The following is a 22,976-nucleotide window of genomic DNA, read 5'->3' as shown; positions in this document are numbered from 1 at the left end:
TCAACCCACAAGTTTTCTCACTTTTACTCTCGTAATTCTCTCCCCCATCCTGCTGTGGAGGAGCAAGACAGTGGTGCTCAGTTGATGGCTGGAGTTAAACCCTGACACATAGGAATTCAATTACTAATGCAAGACAGGTGTTTGAGTTCAAACCCAGGAATGGAGAAGATAAGTGATCCACATTTTAAATTAGTCAACTGTCCTTGGGTGGGAGGTGGTGGGATGGGGGAAATGGTTCCTGGTATTACAAATGCCCTTATAACAAGGAGCTGAAATGTATAAGAATACAGAAAACTTGTGTCTAAGCTGTACTTCAGAACAGCAGAAGAAACCACAGAACAAGATGAAAATATATCTATAACTTTACTGAATTATCTTTTGAATACAAAATGTCTGTTTTATTGGATAAGGCAATAATGTCTATGTTTTCTTTGTATAAATATGTGCAAAATAATCTTTTACAGTTTTTAAAAAAATAAATTAGTGTTCTGTTCTCTTCTTGTTGTCCTTCTTTGTCTTTTTGCTCTTTCCTGCTTGTTTAGATGATTCTTCCTGAAATGAAAAACAAGCATTTCAAAATTTAAACAACATTCTTATATACCTTCAGTATTCTCTCAACGTCACCTATGAGAATTATTTTTAATATCAACAGTGTTAATAGTTCACTGAGATTTATGAAAGTCTTGAATTGTATAATATTTATCCAGTGACATTAATTTGTCTGCTTATCTTGATATTTAGGAACTTCTGCCTTCAGCAATGAGAAGATTAAAGACATAACTATGGCAACAGAAGCATATAATGTAAAAATAATCTAAGCCATTTCCACTCATGGAAGAGGTTACCAGTACAGGAATACTTCTACACTAAACTGCAAAACTCCTTCTAGTGTGGATATGGCCTTATCAGGAGATATACTGTACACCAGCACATTAAAACCGCTTCCCTACATGAAACAAACCTACACTGGGAAAAACAAAATTTTGCCAGTCTTGCTGGATCAACATTGTAATGTACAGCTTACTCTGACTGCCAGTTCTGAAAAACAACTATTTTCTTCAGTAGGCATTCCTCACAAGCACTCCCCAAAATGGTGAAAGAATCTGCCACTGATCTGACAGAACGGAGGACATTTTGACCTACTCCTTTTTACCTCTTGCACATGGGAAGGAAGTGGACCCTAAGAGGATGTTTGAACTGTGCTATTCTGAAGAGTTAGCTAAAATATTACTTTTTCCAGGAGCTATATATATGGTACTAAAATAATAGTTACCATAAGTGCTGTTATTTTTCTGATGGACACTGGCAACAAAATAGGTTTGTTAATACACAAACCCAGTCTGATTTAAGTTGTTAAAAATAGAAAAAAGTCAGTTATTTTTGGCACTAAACTTTCTCTTGAGGGTTAATGCTTAGAAGTCTTGTTAATTTTTTTTTATTTTATGAGCAATGCTTTCAAATAAGATAACACTGATAAACTGCCAAGAAGGTAAATCAATAAGTACACACAAGCACCTCTAAAATGCAAAAAGCAAGTAACTGAAAAGGGCAGAGGGAGGAATGAGGAAGAATGCTTTCAGCTTTCAGAATAGCTTTCAGCCACAGCAATCTTAGATCCTTCCACATAAAAAGGAAAACTGATAGCTGCATACTTTTTCAAATATATATTTGTAATTATTTCCTACTGTCTTAAACTTCTGTTGTTAGCAATTACATACTGTAATGTACATAGATATGTCTAATATGCTGTTCTGAGGATAAAGAAAAGACATGTTGAAAACCACAGATATTAGATGATTAAATGACTTACGTCCCTTAAGAAGTAAAATGCCATTTAAAGACATTTGGAACTTTGTCTCCCGAGTTATTTAAGCTTCCTTGAATCATTTTCCCATAATCTTTTCCGAATTCTTCTAGTCTAGATTTTTTTAAATGGTGTCTATAATCTGTAATTCTGAAAGCTTCTTTAGGTCTAATGAAGCTTTCAATTTTTAAAAAGCCTACTAATTAACAGTGACTCCCAAGCTCAGTCTGCCTACACACTAGAGCTAGTGGCACAGGTAAGTATAAGAAGCAGCAGCTTCCAGTTTTCTGAACACGCAGAAAGAGGCATTTCCCCCTCCCATCCTCCTCCAACCTTCAAATGTGTGTTCTGGACCAATGTCCTCAACTGCTGCCATTCTTCTACTGCACACCTGACACGTACAAACCAGGTCACTAACTTCTTTGGAAGCTCTTCAGGAGCCTTTGCACTGATCCTATGTACTCTATCAGTGCATCAAAGCAACCAGAGTATGGCACAAGTAGTATTGCTTTTCTTCTGGCTTCATCTGACAATTTACAATTTACAATTCATAGTGACAATTTACACAAGTTCACATACAAATGCATTCATTCAAAATGGCAGAAACTTACCGCTGAAGGTACATAGTTGTATTCCACAAGTACATTTCTTGCACAATTGTTTATATGTTTAAAACGATCTGGTCCTAAGAGAATACCTCCATACCAGCGGGATACGACGACTAACACATTGTGGACATTCAAAATCTGGGGGTTTTTTAATTTAAAAAAAAAAAAAAAAAAAGAAAAGAAAAAAAAAGAAAGAAGTCATTATTTTTTACCTGAACTAATTTTACTGTTGACACCTCTTTTAAACATAGAAAAAGTCTACTGTCCTGCACTTTTGAGAAGAACTTTCAGTCAGGTCTGTTTCACACAGGTGTTAACAGAGGGTAACAAATAATGACAAGTCAGCAGTTATGGTAGGTTTCTCTCTCCAAACTCCTACCCAAAGGTAAATTCAAAGTAAAACGAGTCAATATATCCCTCAGAAAGGGCACTAAACTATCTCATGTGCACTAGGATTGCTCCTTCATGTGTCAAAGGCTTCAGGCATTACTTAAAGGGAAAAGTACTGAGTTACATTTATTATTCTTTGATATGATGAATTATGATTTCCAGAGAATCTCTGTCACTAAGCAGATTGTCTATCCACATTTTTGAAAGCGGTAGTGCCAGGGGACAGGCACTATACATACGGATACTTAAAATGCCATAAGTTAGCACTGTTGCCATGTGCAGGACTTAGCAACACCCCCTGGATAATACTTTAAAACCCCTACATTTTCCAGGTTTGAGTCTTAGTCCCTTACAACCAAGTAGTTGCTTTCTGAGTTCAAAGAGGCATATATAAAGTTCACACAACATGAAATAATTGTATTAGCAATGAGCACTGAAAGGAATTAAATGACCTTTATAAAGCTTTTTCAAAGACTGTAAGTAACAACACCAAGTAGAGAGTTAAACAGAAGTGACGATTTCTTCCACTGCAATTAAAGGCAAGAAACACGGAAGGCCTTCAACAGTTTTATTTTTCGCAAAATTTAACTGCCATTTGAGTAGACTTGAAATTTCTTCCACCTTACAGCAATTCTTCCCTCGAGATCTCCCCATCATCAGAAAACACCAGTAACACAGAGAATGCCAATTGACCAAGAATCAGAGAGAAACATGCATCTTGTCAAAATATAAGATACACATTACTGCATGCAAATGTGTAGTGACAATCACCAGTTAGCATTTTTGCTCAAATTAGTCTTGCACGATTAGTGACCATGATCCTGAATTCGTCCCTCAAGAGAAGGGCATGTGAAATCTCTGTGGAAGGTCTTCGCCTACCAACAGTTTTAAGTCCTGCACTAACGTACACAGACAGAGCCAGGCAGACCAAATACAGCTTTATTTGCATAAGGCTGAGTGAAAACACTGTGGTCTGCAAGATATCAGAGTGGTTTCATGGAGGTAAGAAAAATCCCTTAAGAGCATGTTAACAACCATTCATCATATTCATTAAGGAGAAAGATATATACATCTGACTAATTCAAACAATACTATTAGAAGAGTCTATCATTGTTTGTGAAAACAGGAGTATTCTTAGAATTTCAAAATAAAAGGACAATGTAAAAAAAAAAAAAAAAAGAAAAAGAAAGAAGGATTGGACATTTTTTATTCTACATTTACACATCAGCCATAAAGGCTATGTATAGCAACTGTTCACAGTAAACAGGATGCCAAACATAGTTGGGAAATTTTTAAACTCTAACTTTAAGCTCGAAAGGATTAATCTAAAATACAGTTTCTTGTAACCGGAAAGCGCTATCTTGACTGAAGTGCTAGGTTTACCTTAAGCGAGATAAGATTTCTATTGCCAAAGAAGAACTATTGTACAATAACTGTATTAAACCACCTAATTTAATGCCCATATCATATGTCATAAGTGGTTATAACAGAAAAACTATGAGACCTATGAACACCTAGAAATCAGCCTATAAATTATTTTAATCTTTTCCTATGGGTGGAAATTGCACTCTTCTGATCCCTACAGCAGTAGTCTTTCAAAACAAAAATACTCCTAGTAACTAGGACCAGAGATGGAGACAGATGATCCACATGATTTACACATTCACATTTGAAAGGGGGAAATTTTGTGTCACTTTCTAAACTGGATTTTTATGGAATGTTAAGTGTTTAGACACTGTAAGTCTGACAGCTTTCAAAAGTATAGATTAACACGCTAAAAAAAGCTGATAAGCTCAGAACAAACTGAGGTACATTAACTGCAAAGTTATTTCTTTACATTATTTTTATTACAATATTTTCACGCTTACCACATACACACACACACACACACACACACACCTGTATGTATTACATAAAGCAAGTTTTCTTTCCCAAGTCAGGTTTGAGTTACTGAGGAAGTTTCAAAAAGTTCTAAATGAAAAAGGTCAAAAAAAATTCCATCGTTTAAAACAGTCTCCAGGAATAAGAGTACAACACATTAAGCAACAAGTATCCAAGCAAACAAAGGACGGGAAAAGAAAATCCTTGTTGTGAAGGGAACATCAATCTAAAAATCAAAATTAAGAACAATAATTGGTGTGCTGATACAGCTAAGTGACTTGAGGCACTGCATAAGATGTACTCAGCTGTCCCCTGTAGTTACGATATTTCATTTATGGTTTTACTAGGGCTTGCATCACACCAGTGAATCAAAATTTATCAATCTCAATTCACTTTTAGTAGCAACTTTGCTGAGGGCATGTTATTTCAACACTTGAAAACTAAAATATATGTAAGCATGAGGGCTAAGAACCCAGAACTATGAAGAGCACAAAGAAACAGATTAAATGACCAAAACAGCTTAACTCCTTTACTCCAACTACCTTTTGCATTTGAAGCTCTACCCTGCAAGTTCAAATACAAGTGTCTTTTTATTATGAATATTCGAGGAAACCAAATGAAAGGCTGTGCATAGGTCAGCTGTTACATGATGTCAATCAGCTTCTTCCAGTCTTCATTTTCTATATGCCTGACACCGCATAGTAAGCATAGTAATCAAAACTTATTTATCTTTTAAACAATTCAAAGTATTACTGCCACCTATGAAACACTACTTGTTTCAATGATCCTAGACTTAGAAATCCCAATTTACTACATGCATGCAACAGCCTGTTTTTTTTTCTTTCACCTTTGAGAAAAGAATAATTATTTGGTTCAGAGAAGAGCAAGAATTAAAACAATCTTCTACAAGTTTATCTATATTGTAGTGATTTTTAAAATCTGTTCAAGACTTCCAGAAGTCAAAGATTAATTTTTAGAACCTGCATAAGATGAAGAAGACGTCCACCAGCTGCTGTCTCCCCATCATCTTCACAATCCTGTAAGAATGTCTGCTTATCTTCACAGTATATTCTTTAAAAGAAAAAAAAAAAAAACCAAACATAAAATAGATTGAAAAAAATGCCTATCAACTAACATTTTGACATGATTAATGAAATCTCAGAGATCTTTCATAAACATGTGCATCAATTCTACTTCTCTACTAAGGGCTTTTACATGAAAACAGGATGAGGTTTAGGGTAAACCACAAATATTTATCTTCACAGGAGACCAAGTTTTGAGAAGCTTTTATGGCAACTTTAGCTACAGGTTAACTCCAGATTCACTGCCAATGCAAAGTCCCTAGTAAGAAAACTTACATTTTTAGCCTAACAATTATGCCTCACTGAAAGCAAACTCCAACATATACAGGTTCAAATTATGGTACACACTCACAAGCTGAAAGAACACTGACAAAAACGTTACGAGTAATCAGTTAGGTCGATATTTCAGCAGCAACGTGGAACTACTACAGGAATTCGCCTTCAGATTCTCCATGCCATCTCCTTCCTCAGTGGACACTCCAGGAAACTTTGGGGTGTATTGTTTCATATAAAAGACAGTTGTCCAGGTGTAATTTTCCAGAAGTAATGCTCTGAGGCCTACTGTTTGTTAACAATTAATTTCCTAGCTTTCAAACTTAGTTAATACATATATGACACAATGACAAAGAGGCTTCTAGCACTAAACGACAAATATGAAGCAATAAGTATTTTTCCCTTGCTTTTCGGAAGCGTATTTAGATACTATGAGTGAAAGAAGCCAGATCATCATCATCATCAACAGAAATCCCCTCTTTACAGAAACCTTTTACTTAGGTAGACTTTTTGGTAAAGTAAGTTTTCATTTGCTCATGTTTCATTAGGATCACGCCAGGACGTGCATGAGTGCATCAGTGTCTACAATGGATGGTTCCTCCAGTAATGAAAGGGCTCCTTTTACTGGCACTTACTTTCCCCAGAAAACCTACATCACTATCTGGACTGAGACCAATTCATTTCACATAAGCTATGTTCACAAAAATTGCCAGACTCATTTTTACGTGCTTCTCATTTTCCCTGAAGTTTCTCGTATTTCAGATATCTGCGTCAGGCTTTCTGTTTCAACTCTTATTTCAACTAAAAATTTTCAGATACTTCTAAAGATAAGGTTGAGGAAAAAAAAGTTACTTCGTCCAAGTAAAAACACATTTGGTTCAGGACAATGCAGCATTTCCATGCTCACACATACTATACAAAGTATAACGAAACATATTCAAATTCACTTTTAGTGGTTTTTTTTTTTTTTAATTCCTAATGCTGCTTCACTATCTTAATGTATTTCATACTATATGTTCTACTTTCTTCACCTCAAATTCAAAATAAAGCCTAAAACCTTCACCATACAAATAAGAAACCTACTCCCATAAAGATTTAATAGCAAGGTATTTCTCTGATGAATTTTATTTTTCTCACATCCTGCACTCATTTGTCAAAGAACATCAAAACCAAAACAAAACAAAAGAAAAGAAAACAACACAACAAACCCACCATGATTCATCTCTTACCTGTATGCATATATGTTGTGGGTAGCAGTTGCAATTTTCTTATTCTCATATAATTTTTCAAGAACTCTCTTTACCTTTAAAAAACAGAAATAAGCTTCCTTTTATAATGAGGATTTCATACAAACTGTCTCAATATCACTTCTAAACAAGGATCTCCTTCTTAATACTACAATGAAACAGTTTTATACTTTGACATAAAACAAATTAAATATTCAGTGTGATAACTCAGGAAGCAGCTTCTCAGTATCCTCATGCTAGTTTCACATTATTTTTCTGGGATACTGAAAACAGCTGTTTCTTGATTTTGTACATTGTGTACATTCATGTTACTGCTGAAGATGTAGAAGGGTCAATTTGCTTTACCAAAAAGAGACAGTGAGATCCAGAAAACATTTTTAATCCATATTAAGTATCAATTATGCTTGCTGACTCTTTCCAATTAAAACATTAAGCTGTAATAACACAACTTGACATACATTTTCCCATTACACACTGCTTTTACCTATTTCACAAAAACATAGCTCTACTACAATGCATTTTCATTTTTTCCTTTTTCCTCAAAGATACTTTTTTTCAGAGTTTCCATTTTGCAGGAAGAATAATTAAAAAACCCCAATGTTCTATTACGGGTCTGAAAGTGTCGGTATTTCCCAGAAAACAGATATTCTGCCCTTAAGAAGTATGTCATAGTACGACAAAGTACCAAAGTACCAAATTAAAAACATTTATCAATACCAGTTCATCTTCAGTTTCTAAATAAACAAGTTAGCAATTTTTCAACCCTTTCCAATTTGGTCTAGCAAAAAGGACAACTTTGATCAAGACATTGTTTTAGTACACAACACAAAATTAATATTACTTTGAGCAAAACATTACTGAAGCTGAGAAAGCTTGGGAAAACATGTTTGCCTTCCACTCTGAAGAAAAGTGTCTCTGAGGAGGAATCAATATACACACTTATTATCTGTATTAGCTATACTGTGCTATCTCCAGTTCTTCTAGAAGAAATTCAGCTTACAAAAATCACCTCAAATGGAAGACACCTCAATGAAAAAACTCCTATTATTAACAGAGAACATTGCTTCAGACATCTGTTTTCTCCTTTTTTTCCCCTCAAGGGGAATATCAAAGAAAGACAACTTACATTACTTATTTTTTACCCTAAGTCCATGTATGGAAATGTATTCATGAAAGTGTATTAAGTAATGTCAAAGGTGATGATAATTTCATATGTGTATCAGCCACCAGGCTCCTAAAAACATACCTTAAAGATTCATTATGTGTCTGTATTAGCAAAGAACCTTTAAGACAGACATCTTGTAGCTAAGCAATAGTTTCTCCTTTTTCCTGTTTTAGCTCCTGAGTCTTTTTTTTCCTCCCGTTCCCCTCTCTATTACTCCCGCTTTAGGGAATTAAGGGATGTAATTCTCTACACGTCAATGAGGCACCTGCTCATAAAAGACACAAGATGCTTAAACAACATATTAGTTCTTAGTCTCACCTTACTAAACCAATGTCAAGTCCAACAACCACATACATTTTAAATAACTCAATCAGAATAAGTCAAACCGAGACAAGGCGAAGCAATGGTACCAAATATAGCCTGCTACCTGAAATAAGCCTATCACTTTCTTTGCCTCATAAGCTTTATGATAACATATTCTGTTATGTAAGTACAGTATTACTCTGGCTATCATTATTGAAGTTACATTAGAAGTTCCACTATTAAAAATACTGATAAAGGAATTCACACAGCAATCTGCATACCCTCTTAAAATATCACTGAATATTATTACAGCATACAGATTATGCAGACAAGGTATTACAGGAACACACCAATCTCTTCAGATGATAAAGAAGCTAGCTTTCACTGCAGGTGGTGTTTACTTCATTCCTCACCTCTCTTGGTTTTCTTTCAGAAAAACGAGTCCATAGCACAGTAAAGCTTCCCTGCAGGCTGAAGACCAATCACCTCACACTATACAGCAAGACTCTGTGAAACAAGACGGATTTGACACTTTGGAAATTGTTCGATCTTTATACTAACCACATACCAGTAAGTCTTGACTGGAAATTCCTAGGTTTACTGAGTGTATGGTATCTTTAAAAAAAGTAATAAAAGAAGAAATTAAAAATGTCTTTGCGTGCAAAAGGGAAATTACTAACCTTCTTGATGAGGACCTGCCCTTTTGGAAACCCATGTCTGTGGGTACAGACTACCTTGTAAATAGGAACACTCTTACTCATAAATCATGATCAAAGAGCTAGAGTTTTTTTTTTTTAAATGAGAAAAGAACATGAGGCAATGATTCCATTTCTTCACTTACTAAAATAACAGAGTTCATGGGTACTCACAGTTCATATGGACTGAACACAGCTAAGAAAGGCCATGAAGTGCAGTGCTACTTTAATGAAAACAGTAGTATACTGAGTATTTTAAAACACCAAGTTATTCTGCATGAACCTAATGAATAAAATTACTTTCACTTTGCAAGCTCAAAAAAGCTACAAGTGTGTTTAAAAAAGGTCAAGTTGTACCCAGACAGAAAAAATAATACAGATTACATGAAAGATGTGAAAAGCACAGCACGTTTTTGAAGGTGTAAAAATAAAACTAATTATGATTTTGTTCCTCAAATAGATAAGAAGCTGAGGCTTACTAGAGATCTGTACAGTAGATAACTACAATATATATAAAAGAATCACAGCTACAGCTGTAGCACAAAAACCTAAATGAATGTACAGTACACATGAACTTAAAAGGTCAGGCAAGGATGATATACTGGAGCTGGACCACAGAATAAGGTTGAGCAAACTGAGAAAGTGACTAGAAACAAATCAGTAAAACCAGATCCTACTTATGCAAAAGTTTAAAGGGCATTGGAGTATGAAGCTGTTGAACTATAGCTGAAGTATCTAACCTACCAGTTAAAACTGGAGAATGGATCGAGAGCAGCCCTGAGGAGAAAGACTCGGGAGTGCTGGTGGACAGAAGGTCAACATGAGGAGGGAATGCGTGCTTGCAGCCCAGAAAGACAACCATATCCTGGGCTGCATGAAAACAAGCGTGGCCAGCAGGTCGAGGGAGATGATTCTGCCCCTCTACTCCACTCTCATGAGACCCCACCTGGAGTACTGTGTCCCGCGCTGGAACCCCCAACATAAGAAAGACGTGGACCTCTCGGAGTGAGTCCAGAGGAGGCCATGAAGATGATCAGAGGGCTGGAGCACCTCTCCTATGAGGACAGGCTGAGAGAGTTGGGGCTGTTCAGCCTGCAGAAGAGAAAGCTTCAGGGAGACCTTATAGCGGTCTTCCAGTACCTCAAGGGGGCCTGCAGGAAAGACGGGGAGAAACTCTTTAGCAGGGCCTGCTGTGGTAAGACAAGGGGTAATGGTTTTAATATAGAGGGAGGTAGATTCAGACTGGATATAAGAAAAATTTTTTTTCCAGTGAAGGTGGTAGAACACTGGAACAGGTTGCCCAGAGAGGGTGTAGATGCCCCATCCCTGGAAACATTCAAGGCCAGGTTGGATGAGGCCCTGAGCAACCTGACCTGGTTGGAGATGTCCCTGCACCTTGCAGAGGGGTTGGACTGGATGACCTTTGAACGTTCCTTCCAACCAAAACCATTCTATGATTCTATTCTACGACGCAATACCAGTATCTCAAAATTACTCCAGAAAACTAAAGACCAATAAGTTTTAGTTTCATACTAGGCAAGCTAATGAGGGGGAAACAAAACCCCCAAAACCACAGACAGCTTAAAATGTTACAGCTTTTTAATAGGGAAATATGCCTCAAAACCGTGTCAATCTGTCAACATTCTTTCAGAGTCACTGAGCACGTAGCAGATCTAGCTTACCTGGATTTTCAAAAAGTATTTGACAAGATCCCTTACTAAAAATTCTTAAAATAAAAGCTAGAATTGGATAAAAGGAATAAGAAAAATCCTCTCAAGGTTTAACTCTCAATCAATGACAAGAAAAGATGAGTAGATCAGTAATTTCCCCACTGAAGTGGGATCAAAGGAGACTGATGTTAATAGATGCAAAGTGATGTACAAAGTGACTCCAAACTAGCTATTAACATTTGCAAAAAGAAATTTTGGGATTTTCTATGAAAACATCAGCTCAGTGCTCAGTAAAGGTCAAAAAAGTGAACTGAAAGGTATTACTAGGAAAAGAATACTGAAAACAGAAAAACTCTTCACACCACTCCAAATCCTTGGAGTAACTGCATCTTCAGTGTTGTGTATAGGTCTAGTCTGCATCTCAAAAGATTACAGCCTGCATCACATGTACCGAAATAGACTGAGGGTCTTCAGTCTACAAAACAGAACACTAAGGTCTATGATGTATGACAGATGTCTATAAAATCCAACAGCACAGAGAAAGTGGAGAGGTGCAACAAAGTTATGACTGATTCACAGCAAACACAGGAAGGCGTATTCTCATGCAATGCTGTAAGTTAACTCTGGTGCAAGAAGCAACAAGATAAATTCCATAAAGGATTTAAAAAAAAAAAACAAAAAAAAAACCACACCAAAAAAACCACAACACCAAACTGTAATATTAAACATAAGGATGCTTTCTTTGCCTTGTGTTAAACTGCTGGAAGAGGGGAAGCATGATGGGAAACAGGTACCTGCCTTTTTCTAGCACTCTGTCTAGGTTTACATTCACCAGAGATTCCAACAAGAGAGAACTAGTGCAGACATTTTTTTCTAGTTGTAGGCAAATAAAATTCTAGACATATGCTTACCTCTCTCACTTAGGTCTCAATAAATATTTCCTTATGCATTATCCAAGTGTATTTTTCAACAGAATGCCTTTCTGAAGGAGGGAAAATGTTTATAAACTCATTTTAATTCATTTTCCACGTAACTCATGGTATAAGATATTTAGATGCGACTGAGTATAATAAACTTATCAACATCCAAAAGTCAAATTTCAATGTTCTTATTCTTTTACATCTAATGCACTTAAAGGTAAAGAACAGCAGTATCTACCCACTTCAACAATAAAACTATGTCTTCCAGGAAGCATTGCAGAGCTGATATTTAAGCTATTTAGCTGATAGCAAAAGCAAGAAACTGACAACCACACAGACAATATTAGCATACAAAAATGCAAAAACAGACAAATTTGGCTAATCGCAAGTATTTCAGTAATATTTTGTCAAGCTCAGGGTACAGATAGAACGAATTGAACTGATCACTACTGACTTGTCCGGGTGTCACCACAGGAGCCAGATGTGCCTGGAAAGTACTCCTTCGATCTGTGACCGGATTTCCATGATGTATGGGTGGCAGCTCTTCATCTACTGATCACAAACAAGAAACTGTTTGTTTTCTTTTAAGGGTACTGAAACAATGTGGCTACATAACTAAAGAATGTCTCAACTTCTAAAAAAGGATGTTAAAGTTAAGCACACAAGACGACATAAAGAACAGCCAAAAATATGTTGAGTTTTTAAAATTATAAAGATTAATAACAATCATTAAAATGTTATTAATTTTCCTCAAAAGCCAAGTAAAAAAACAGAATCTTAAAGCCTCTCTCTTCTAAACTATTTCATCAGAATTAACAAGGGCATATTTTTTACCTTCTTGACTTTCAGATGTAATGTAATTTAACATTTTAATTGGATCTTCCTGAACGGGCTGATAGTCTAGGAGAAAATCATCTCCATCATCTTCATCAACTTCTTCACTGGTTTTCTTAATATCTGGTTCTATTAAGATACAAATAGTAGAATTTATTACACTTTTTTTGGTGAGACATGCAAGATGAAATTTCTAATTACTCTTCTCAAAAATCTCTGGCTTTTCAGTTCAAATTAGTTTGTCATTGAGACTTATGAAATGCAGAACACTAACATTCATTACAATAAAACCAAGAAATCCTTAGTCCAGCATTAACTAAAGTCTTGCTTAGATTTATGAATACAATACTCATGCTAAGGGATCCTCTCATAATACCTTCTGTTTTGATTCTAATTAACACTATTTCTAAGAAGAAAAGAAGAACGTTGACTATTTCCAATGCTACCATTAATTTGATCTCAACTTAGAGACTAAAAATAATCCGATGTTTCACAAGAACTCCAGTCATTTACTGGTCATTTGGGGAAAAAATGTAGAGGTGTTGTTCAATACTATTTAATGAGATTATAAAATTGTCATACTGGAACATCTCTCTGGACACTTTTCAAGCACTCTGGAATTCCCCAAATCCTGTTTTCCTTCACGCATAGGACATAAAAAAAAAAAACAACAGTAAATAGCAAAAGAGTAAATATCACAGGCAGTTATTTCTCTGGCAGATGGATTTAGAGGGACTCAACCACACAGACAAGTTAATATATCACAATCTCATTTCCTATTTAGAGAGCCTTTGATGTGATGATGATGTAGTTTTTGTAATACAGGTATTTTCAATTAAAAAAGCAGTAGGGTGATACAACATGTTCAAAAGATGTAGAAAAATCATTAGATACATTAAATAGAAACCACAATGTTGCTGTCAAAATACCCAACAAACTTCCAATATGGTCTGCAGCACTTCCACTTCTCAGTATCTACTCCTTTACTCATGTCAATGAAAAATTACTCTAAAAATTTCTATGATGCAGTAACAAAACACACAGTTCATTGAAAGACTAGAACTAGACCTTGTCATGAAGAAGCACTGAAAATACACTTTTTTCCCCTCTTCAGACTTTTATTCCTCACAGGACTAAGCTAACATTCAGAACATAGAAAAATACCTCTATCTCCTTTTGCCAGAACGGCATGCATGCATGTCACTCACGCATTTCATAGTAGTTTGGCATTTTAATGCACAAAAAAAAAAAAAAAAAACCACAGAAAAATCTCACCACTTTTTGAAAGAACAACTGTGAATTTATACAAATTCTATCACTATATAAGTAACAGCAGAACAATCACTGCAACTCTAGTGATGATGTACTTCTCATCCTAATACCACAAAATGCAAGTAATACTTGCTCATTTGTCTGCATACTCCACTGAAGTTTATCTTCTCTTGCATCTAATTCCAATCCTTCAAAAGTGCACTCAACACCAGAAATTAACTACTGCTACGAATGATTCCTTTGCAGAACCAAGGACAATGCATGATGTACCTGTGTGAAGCACCCTGCTTTCATGCCAGTAATTTAACTCCCGAGAGAACCGAGGACCTTGTTCTAGTTCACTGAGGCCACCCCTTCCTTTTTTGCCCTATTGCTTTTTAAAAAGGGAAGCTATCACTGTAAAACGATAAGTCATGACACTGAAGACTGTTGTTTTCTGTTATTTAGATCCAATACAAAACTGGGCATAAAGTTTTAACTTGTAATGAAATCTTACTTTGTAGTTGAACAAGAAGTAAAATGAAACACCCGTGTGTTGTAAGGGATCCCAGGTACCTGGATCTGATGACTGTGCCTTTTCTATCAGAACTTCTCGTATCTTCTCCACCCATAAATAAAGTATACTTTCACCAAGGTTCTGTCTGGAAGTTAAAACTCACAGTGAACGAAAAATAATTTCTGCAGATTTCACTCGGAAAGTACACCAAATAACACAGAGATTTCAGACAGGCAGAAATAGAACATTATAATCTAGCAAGATAAAGAGCTGAGATAGGCTTGCGGAAAATTCTGTCTCAGTAGTTTACTGGGTGAAACACATGATATCTGCATTATTATATACTCTCTTTGTGGCTTGCTTTTTTGAGTTTGTTTTTTTTTCTTCTTTTAGCATTAAAAGCACCAATGCAGGAGGAAAACAGGCAACCAACAGAAATTTTCTGGCCACTAAAAAAAGAGAAAGCAACTGCGAGAAGAGTAGGTTGGATTGTCCTCAGTATTTTCAAAAGAATACTAAGCCAGGATGTCTATCCTTAGAGCTCGTTCTGGATCAGTCTTCCCACAAAAAGTGGGACGAGGTCCTTCAGCTGCTCTGTGGCTGTAGGGCACTCTTTCCCTTCACGTTTGGGATGGGGGCTCTTCCTTGGAACAGCCCCACTTCTCCTCCCTGTCAAGCAGTCAGTGCACACACAGAAGTTGATTTTGATGGACTGTGACAGCAGGTCAGCTGCAGTAGACACAGTAGAGCATTGGACTGATATGCTAGAGTTTGGGTAACAAGCAGTTCACAGGACAGGGAGGATTCAGGTCTAGGAGTCCTTAGTCAGGGAGCACAGTTGTGTACTGAGGTACTAGAAGAGGATGGGATGAACACATTTTTTACGTCCAAATTCAGAGTTAAGAAATGCTGCCTTAATGTGCAGCACGACCCAAACAACCCAAAATATATTAAAAATGGTGTCTTGAAAAGTTGCCTTTGTAATTATATTTTAACATATTCATGAACTGTGCATTGTTGCCTCAAAAACAAAACTAAAGATTTAGAGCTCTAGCCAACTCGTGGTTTCTCATTCATTTTATTCTTACTGCCACCATCTGGGGCACCACGTAAGTATAAAAGTGTAATTTTGGCACTGATATAAACTCTTACTTTGTTTAACCTATACAGCACTATTTCTGAATGCAATCAGAAATTCAAATAAATATACATATTTTAAGAAAAATATTCAAGCAAAAAAAGGAATTTATAATCTCAAAATCCGGGCAGACTCCAGAACAATTCAACGGCCCAATTTCATGCTGCTTCTTATCATAAAGAAGCACTACTTTAATTCATGAAGAACAATATTTGTTTTAATGATAGAAAGAGAAAGATTAGACAATGACCAAGATTTTTCTGTTGCGTGCAAGTAAGTAGCATTTCTTTAGCTGTAACCAATTTCAGTTTCTGCCTATTCACATATTTCGCTGAGTCTCAAAGGTTACCTTTCTATGCTGCTATTTTTCTTGTCACTTGTGTCTAAGCCATGAAAGAAAGCCTTGTATTAAATAGATGTCTTACCAGAAGACTACCTGTAGTGGGAAAAAAAAAAATCCAAATATTTGCTACATTTTTAACTTCTAAGAACTCTGGGCCTCCCAAAACAGACTTGTGATTTCTAATTATCTGCATTTTCCAGCTCCTTAAGAAGACAGTGATGGACAGTATAGTTCATAGTGGTTTAGATTGCAGAACTATGCACTTCAGGGACTAGAAACCTGGTAAAACACACACTGGAAACGGTGCAGAGTACCTCTGTTTACCTGACAACTACTTAGACACTGGACAGATAAAAGCCTTTCACAAACGCTGTGCACATCTGTGACTACTCCAGAAAGTTTTAAAATAGTCTAAAATGACATATATGGCCTAAAGTACAAACACATTCATTTCCTGCTGAACAACCCAAAATGACAGCAGACCAGCGAGGGCGCTGAACAGCAAATGATATAGACAGAACGGAGCTGCAGGGAACTGATCTAACTAGAAAAATTTAGCAACCTACAAGACTGCAGGGGGGAAGAAAAGAAAGGAGGGAAAAAAAAAAAAAAAAAAAAAATAGTGCTTTACAATCATGCTATTCCTCCAGATTCTCCAGACAGTTAAGGAACTACCTACAGCAGCTCCACTTCTGGTAGAGGCTCCAGAAAATCCTGTGAATCGAGACAATCTCGATCCTTTTTGGTCCACTGAATAACTGTGGTTAATATGATCCCATAGAAGTTTTCACTTGAAATCCTTGTGCATTTTTAACGCTTCAAATTCAATTTTCCTTGCTTAAATTATCTGTTGCTTAATTAGATAAGAAATCCAGTTAATCAAAGTAACTGAGTAATTAGATGAAAAACACCCATGCAAGCTAAGTGCTCTCCTCCTTATTTTACGGCATTAAAAAATATTTCTTAGGCAAGATGTTCAGATTTCAGTATTTTGGGCATGACTGTGTTTCTTTATGACATATTTTCATTTCATTTCATTTATATTATCTTTGGGATCTGAAAGAATTAAATAAACCATTAAAAATTACTACATTTACTACCCCAATTCCACAGCAATTCAAAACCACATAATTTGAGTATTTCGAAGTGTTCCATTTATTCTCATGCACTCATTATGAGCTGTTAGCTGCACACTGTGATAATAAACAGTCTGCTATGTTAAAGATTATAGTTAATAGATTCTATATGTGTTTAATTTGTTTTAAAATCTACTTATCCCTTAGCTATCTTTTAAGAAAAAACGTTTTGGCACTTAGGCTCTAAAACAACAAACAAATGTTTTCACATCCTGCAATTTAACATTTAAATGCAGAAGAGATGCAGAAATCTCATACTTCAGAACACCAATTCATAAGCAATCTCAGAGATTCTAGAGAGTGACATATTGGAAGTCAAAATGAAGACTTCTATCCTTAGAGAACACGAAGTCTCAACAACATAAAAGAAATTTGCCAGAGTTTAACACACTTTGTTCTTGCAAGATGCTTAGTAAATACATGGCATCTTTAACTGTAAGATTTATAAAAGAAACTTGCTGGTTTATGGCTATTGCAGCAATTACTTCAAAACTACTACTTCATGCAAGTACTTAAAAGTACTGAGCAGGGCATGGAACTGAAAATACATTGTCTCCTTTTACTATACTCCAGTCTCTAACTTACACATATATTTCTTCCAAGTTATTCGCTAGTTCCGTATAATCTTGTCCTCGAAGCCAAGGGGCACTAGAATGAAAAGAAATACAATGAAAATTGTGTCCACAAGCTGATTCCAACACTTCAACAAACATTAATTTAAAAATAAATGTGATAAACACCTTGAAAATAAAGCATTGCAAATCATTCCCGCTTAGCAAGTTGTAAACACCTTGGTAAAAGTATGATCACCCAGTTCTCCTTCAAGAATCCTAACTTAGGCTGCCTTTTCTTACCTCTGGTAAGAAAGCTGGACTTGTTTTTCATGGTAGACCACTGTCACTCCAGAGTCACCATATATATTATTAGCTTACCTTTCAAACTCCTTCAGCATCATAGTACCTATTATATTTAGAATGACCCTTCAGTCCTGTAGCTGTATCCTCCTGGTCTCATGTCAAACTATAAACTTTGCCTCAAGTTTACCAGCACTAATTTCTATTGCCTTGTTAATACCGCTAACCAAAACTCAGTAGATATGCTGAGTGTGTTGTGCCCTGCAGGTCCCTCAATCATCCAAATCAGGGACCTGGCTTACACGTCTCCATTTCCAGCTGGTTGACATGTCAGGAGACAAGGGGAGAGCACGGAAGGAAAATAGGAAAATGGCACATGCCACGGCTCCATCCCAACAAGAGTCAGTGTTCAGATTAAAAGCACACCAATCTGAAACAAGACATGCTTGTACCATTCTTGTACCCCAGACAAGAGGGGTACACCTAAGGGAGTGATGAGATATCACTGTCCAACACAACAGGCAGCAGCCACCATACTCCCACAGTTTAATTGCTGCCTTGCCACAAAACAATGCTGCACAAATTAGAGTTGAGGGAAGAGCACAAACTGTCATAGGCAGCTCCATAAGGCTAACTCAGGAGAAAGAATAGAATATTCTCACTTAAAACATCTCCCACCCCCAGTATAGCTGACTTCAAGGAGTCATTGCAACTAAACTTCAACTTACACTATAAACAATTAACAGTGGTAATGCAGAAAAGAAATACACACGTTTGAAAGAAAATAACTCAGCAAGAAACTTCACTTACTTTAGCTGATAAACAGGAGGCTCTGCAGTTGGATATCCTGGTGGCAATATCACCTGAAAGAAATTCAGGATAAGTATTCACTGGACTACTCCTCTCAGCTAGCTGAGCTTTACTGACAGACTCTGATGTCGAGCACTAAGACTACAATCAGTATTACAAATGAAGAAAATATTTGGCTATGTTGTTACAGAATGACAAGAAAACCTCAATACCTGTACTTAGGATTCAAATAATGGTAATGCATACAAATATTATATAATTATGGTGCAATTTTTGTGGATGAAGTGTCACACAAAATAAAGCACAGAAGAAATCTGAAAAGAGCTGCATAGGTGATTACTGGACTTATTTAAGTAGCACTGCACTCCTGTAAGTAGACAATTCAGTGTTTCCTCCACTACATAAACTTATTGTTTTTCACTATGTAAACATATAGTAGCAAGTTACTGAATAAGTAATAAGTAATAAGTAATAATAGGGGACAAAAGAAAATCCAAGGAGAATGTAGGCCCCCTCCGAAAGGTAACGGGTGTCGTGGTTACCCGGGATGTGGAGAAGGCTGAGGTACTCAATGACTTTTTTGCCTCAGTCTTCACTGATAAGAACTCTTGTCTCCCCACCCAAGCTGTGGAAGGCACAGGCAGGGACTGCAAGGATGAAGAACCGCCCACAGTGCTCGAAGAGCAGGTTCGAGATCATTTAAGGAACCTGAAGGTGCACAAGTCCATGGGGCCTGATGAGATCCATCCGCGCGTCCTGAGGGAACTGGCGGATGAAGTTGCCAAGCCACTGGCCATCATATTTGAGAAATCGTGGCGGTCTGGTGAGGTCCCCGATGACTGGAAGAGAGGAAACATAACCCCCATTTTTAAAAAGGGGAGTAAGGAAGACCCGGGCAACTACAGGCCGGTCAGCCTCACCTCCGTGCCTGGCAAGGTCATGGAGCAGATTCTCCTGGAAACCATGCTAAGGCACATGGTGAGCAAGGAGGTGATTGGTGACAGCCAACATGGCTTCACCAAGGGCAGATCGTGCCTGACCAATTTGGTGGCCTTTTATGACGGGGTAACAGCATCGGTGGACAAGGGAGGGGCAACGGATATCATCTACCTGGACTTGTGCAAGGCATTTGACACTGTCCCGCACGACATCCTTCTCTCTAAACTAGAGAGGCATGGGTTCGATGGATGGACCACTCGGTGGATAAGGAGTTGGCTGGATGGCCGCACTCAGAGAGTGGTGGTCAACGGCTCAATGTCCAAGTGGAGACCGGTCACCAGTGGCGTCCCTCAGGGGTCTGTGTTGGGCCCGGCCCTGTTCAACATCTTTGTCGGCGACATGGACAGTGGGATAGAGTGCACCCTCAGCAAGTTCGCCGATGACACCAAGCTGTGTGGTGCCGTCGACTCGCTGGAAGGGAGGGACGCCATCCAGAGGGACCTGGACAGGCTGGAGAGGTGGGCCCGTGCCAACCTCATGAAGTTCAACCAGGCCAAGTGCAAGGTCCTGCATCTGGGTCATGGCAATCCCAGGCACAAATACAGGCTGGGCAGGGATTGGATCGAGAGCAGCCCTGAGGAGAAAGACCTGGGAGTGTTGGTAGATGAGAGGTTCAACATGAGTGGGCAATGCGCCCTTGCGGCCCAGAAGGCCAACCACATCCTGGGCTGCATCAAGAGGAGCGTGGCCAGCAGGTCGAGGGAGGTGATTCTGCCCCTCTACTCTGCCCTGGTGAGACCCCACCTGGAGTACAGTGTCCAGTTCTGGAGCCCCCAGCACAAGAAGGACATGGACCAGTTGGAAAGGGTCCAGAGGAGGGCCACAAAGATGATCAGAGGGCTGGAGCACCTCTCCTATGAGGACAGGCTGAGAGAGTTGGGGCTGTTCAGCCTGGAGAAGAGGAGGCTCCGGGGAGACCTGATAGCGGTCTTCCAATACCTCAAGGGGGCCTACAGGAAAGATGGGGAGAAGCTGTTCAGTAGGGCCTGTTGTGATAGAACAAGGGGTAATGGGTTTAAATTAGAAGGAGGTAGGTTTAGATTAGATATTAGAAAAAAATTTTTTACAATGAGAGTTGTAGAGCACTGGAACAGGTTGCCCAGAGAGGTGGTGGATGCCCCATCCCTGGAATCGTTCAAGGCCAGGCTGGATGAGGCTCTGAGCAACCTGATCTAGTCAGGGATGTCTCTGCTTCTTGCAGGGGGGTTGGACTAGATGACCGTTGAAGGTCCCTTCCAACTCTAACTATTCTATGATTCTATGATTCTAAGTTGATCCAAATTTCATTGTGTCTCCACACTTTCTAGAAAGCAATCTAGAAGCCATTGCAGCAGATTCACTGAGGTGTACTACACAAAGGCAATATAAAAAAATTTTACAAATTAGTCTTTGGAAAAAAACACTAAAATTATTTTTGTCAAGCATGGAATTAGGATATGTAACTACTGAAAACATCACAAGCACATTCATGTGTTACAGGAACAATCACTGAAAAGTCTATCACAGATTCCAATCCAAAACCTCCTTAATCCACCTGAGTTGATAATTAATCCATTTAAAAGGGTTTCATGCAAACACAAGATTTTACCTGCATCAGTTCAACCCAAGTTCTCTGCCAAAATCCTTAACACCACTATACCTGCAGACAGAGGGTCCATTTGGGTTGATCCAGGCAATCACTAATCTTAATGCAATAGATTCTTTCATCTTCATCAACGACACACCAATCTTCACCATAAATGGATGAAAGGGCTTCAATTTCATCGATCTAGAAAAACCATTATGCAAAAATAAATAAACCCCTCCAAGGCCCACAACCTTGTGTGCCAACCACAGTTTTAAGCCTTGCTCTTCTACAGCTTATTTACAGACGTGACAAGATTCATTACACTAGAAGTCCATAAACATCAGGGATCCAGTCCCGATTCACAACAAAAGCAAATTTTGCTCAGTTCTTCCCTACACACACCAGCTTTTGCATTTCTACGGATAATCCTGTAATTCTCAGCAGAGACAAGGTGAGCAAAGTGACAGGGAGCATCTCCCGGTCAGTGCCACTCCTGCCTGGCTCATCCCTTAGCAGTGGAACAACCCCAAGGCCTTGGCACTGGTTCTTTCCAAGACTGAATAAATTTACTCAGCAAACTCCCGTAAAAATCGGGAAGCCACCTTCCACCGAGAAATCAGACACCTGAAACGGCTCCTCTTCAGTGCAAACGTGCAGTCACTCGTGCCTGAACAAAAACCGTCGCGCTGCCACTCGGACAGCGCCGCGGCCCACGGGCACGCAGCCCCTCGCAAGGCCGAGGTTCACCAGAAGTCGCCCCAAGTCACCGCCTTCGGCCCGGCGCTCACGCTGCCTGCCTAAGAACGGCCCGGCCCGGCCAAGCGAGACCACGACCCACCCCAGCGCGCAAACGCTGCTGCCCGCAGCCCTCCCCAACCCCACCGCCGCTCACTTGCTGCTGGGCCGCTTCCGCGTCACTCGCCGCCATCGGTACCTGAAGGGAGGCGGGGAGGAGGCAAAAGGCGAGCGCCGGCCGCACCGCGCACGGCCGTCTGCGCATGCGCTCAAGGGGGGGGGAGCTTGCGCAGTAGTGGCAGTGAAGCTGCCTGGTCTTCCCTCCGCCAGCATCCTCAGCCCTTCAGCGGGCGGGCGCATGCGCAGTGCTTCTCAGTGCGGCGCTGGTGTTAAGCCGGTGTCAGCGCACGAAACGTCCTGTCCTGTCCCGTCCCTTTTTGGTCGATGTGTGCGTGGGTTTGCTGTTGCGTCCCGGAGCCCAGATCCCAGCTGATGAAGGGATCGAAAGGGCAGAGATTCTTTAACGGGTCAGCCGAGCTCTGCTCGCCCGCCCTCAGGGCAGGGCCGGGACTCTTGCCCGGCAGGCCTGGCCTGGCCCGGCCCGGCCCGGCCCGGTAACCCCCGGCCCAAAGCGAGGTGGCGGTGCCTCCATGCATCAGCTGCTCCTTCCATGTGAGGTGCTTCCGTAGGTCTCCCTGCCCCGCCCCTCGGCTGCGGTTCTTGCCCCGCTCGTCTCAGCAGCCGCAACCTTCCC

At 39.0% G+C, this 22,976-nt stretch overlaps 1 protein-coding gene across 4 annotated transcripts; it reads right to left on the bottom strand.

Moving 5' to 3' along the window:
- Positions 1 to 344: 344 nt before the first annotated feature.
- IMPACT (impact RWD domain protein) lies at positions 345 to 22,472 on the bottom strand. 4 transcript variants are annotated; one of them, XM_086740738.1, is made up of 11 exons: positions 22,380 to 22,472; positions 21,560 to 21,688; positions 18,922 to 18,974; positions 17,843 to 17,905; positions 14,700 to 14,785; positions 12,873 to 13,001; positions 12,493 to 12,590; positions 7,268 to 7,341; positions 5,664 to 5,754; positions 2,416 to 2,550; positions 345 to 552 (listed from the first exon to the last, which is right to left on the bottom strand). In XM_086740738.1, the coding sequence occupies exons 1-11, from the start codon at positions 22,413 to 22,415 to the stop codon at positions 481 to 483; spliced, it is 966 nt and encodes a 321-aa protein (XP_086596864.1). In that variant the 5' UTR covers positions 22,416 to 22,472; the 3' UTR covers positions 345 to 480. The 4 variants fall into 4 exon arrangements, with proteins under 4 accessions (XP_086596864.1, XP_086596865.1, XP_086596868.1 ...); XM_086740739.1 differs by having other exon boundaries at positions 12,493 to 12,587; XM_086740742.1 differs by lacking the exons at positions 345 to 552; positions 2,416 to 2,550 and adding an exon at positions 2,590 to 2,787.
- Between the last annotated feature and the right edge of the window lie 504 nt (positions 22,473 to 22,976).

The sequence above is a fragment of the Chlamydotis macqueenii genome, chromosome 2 (genome assembly GCF_036417535.1).
Source record: "Chlamydotis macqueenii isolate bChlMac1 chromosome 2, bChlMac1.mat, whole genome shotgun sequence".
In the NCBI taxonomy this organism is placed as follows: Eukaryota; Metazoa; Chordata; class Aves; order Otidiformes; family Otididae; genus Chlamydotis; species Chlamydotis macqueenii.
The sequence above is the reverse complement of the archived record's forward strand: the minus strand, read 5'-3'. Positions and strand labels throughout refer to the sequence as shown.

What these genes read in the sequence shown, in the direction of transcription:
- IMPACT (XM_086740738.1), bottom strand. Translation starts at nt 22,415, where the DNA reads ATGGCGGCGAGTGACGCGGAAGCGGCCCAGCAGCAA. An exon ending in AATGGACCCTCTGTCTGCAG is followed by an intron (nt 18,975 to 21,559) that starts GTATAGTGGTGT and finishes AATTTCTTTCAG; the next exon opens with GTGATATTGCCACCAGGATA. An exon ending in CTGTGGTGACACCCGGACAA is followed by an intron (nt 7,342 to 12,492) that starts GTCAGTAGTGAT and finishes TGTTTTTTAAAG; the next exon opens with GTAAAGAGAGTTCTTGAAAA.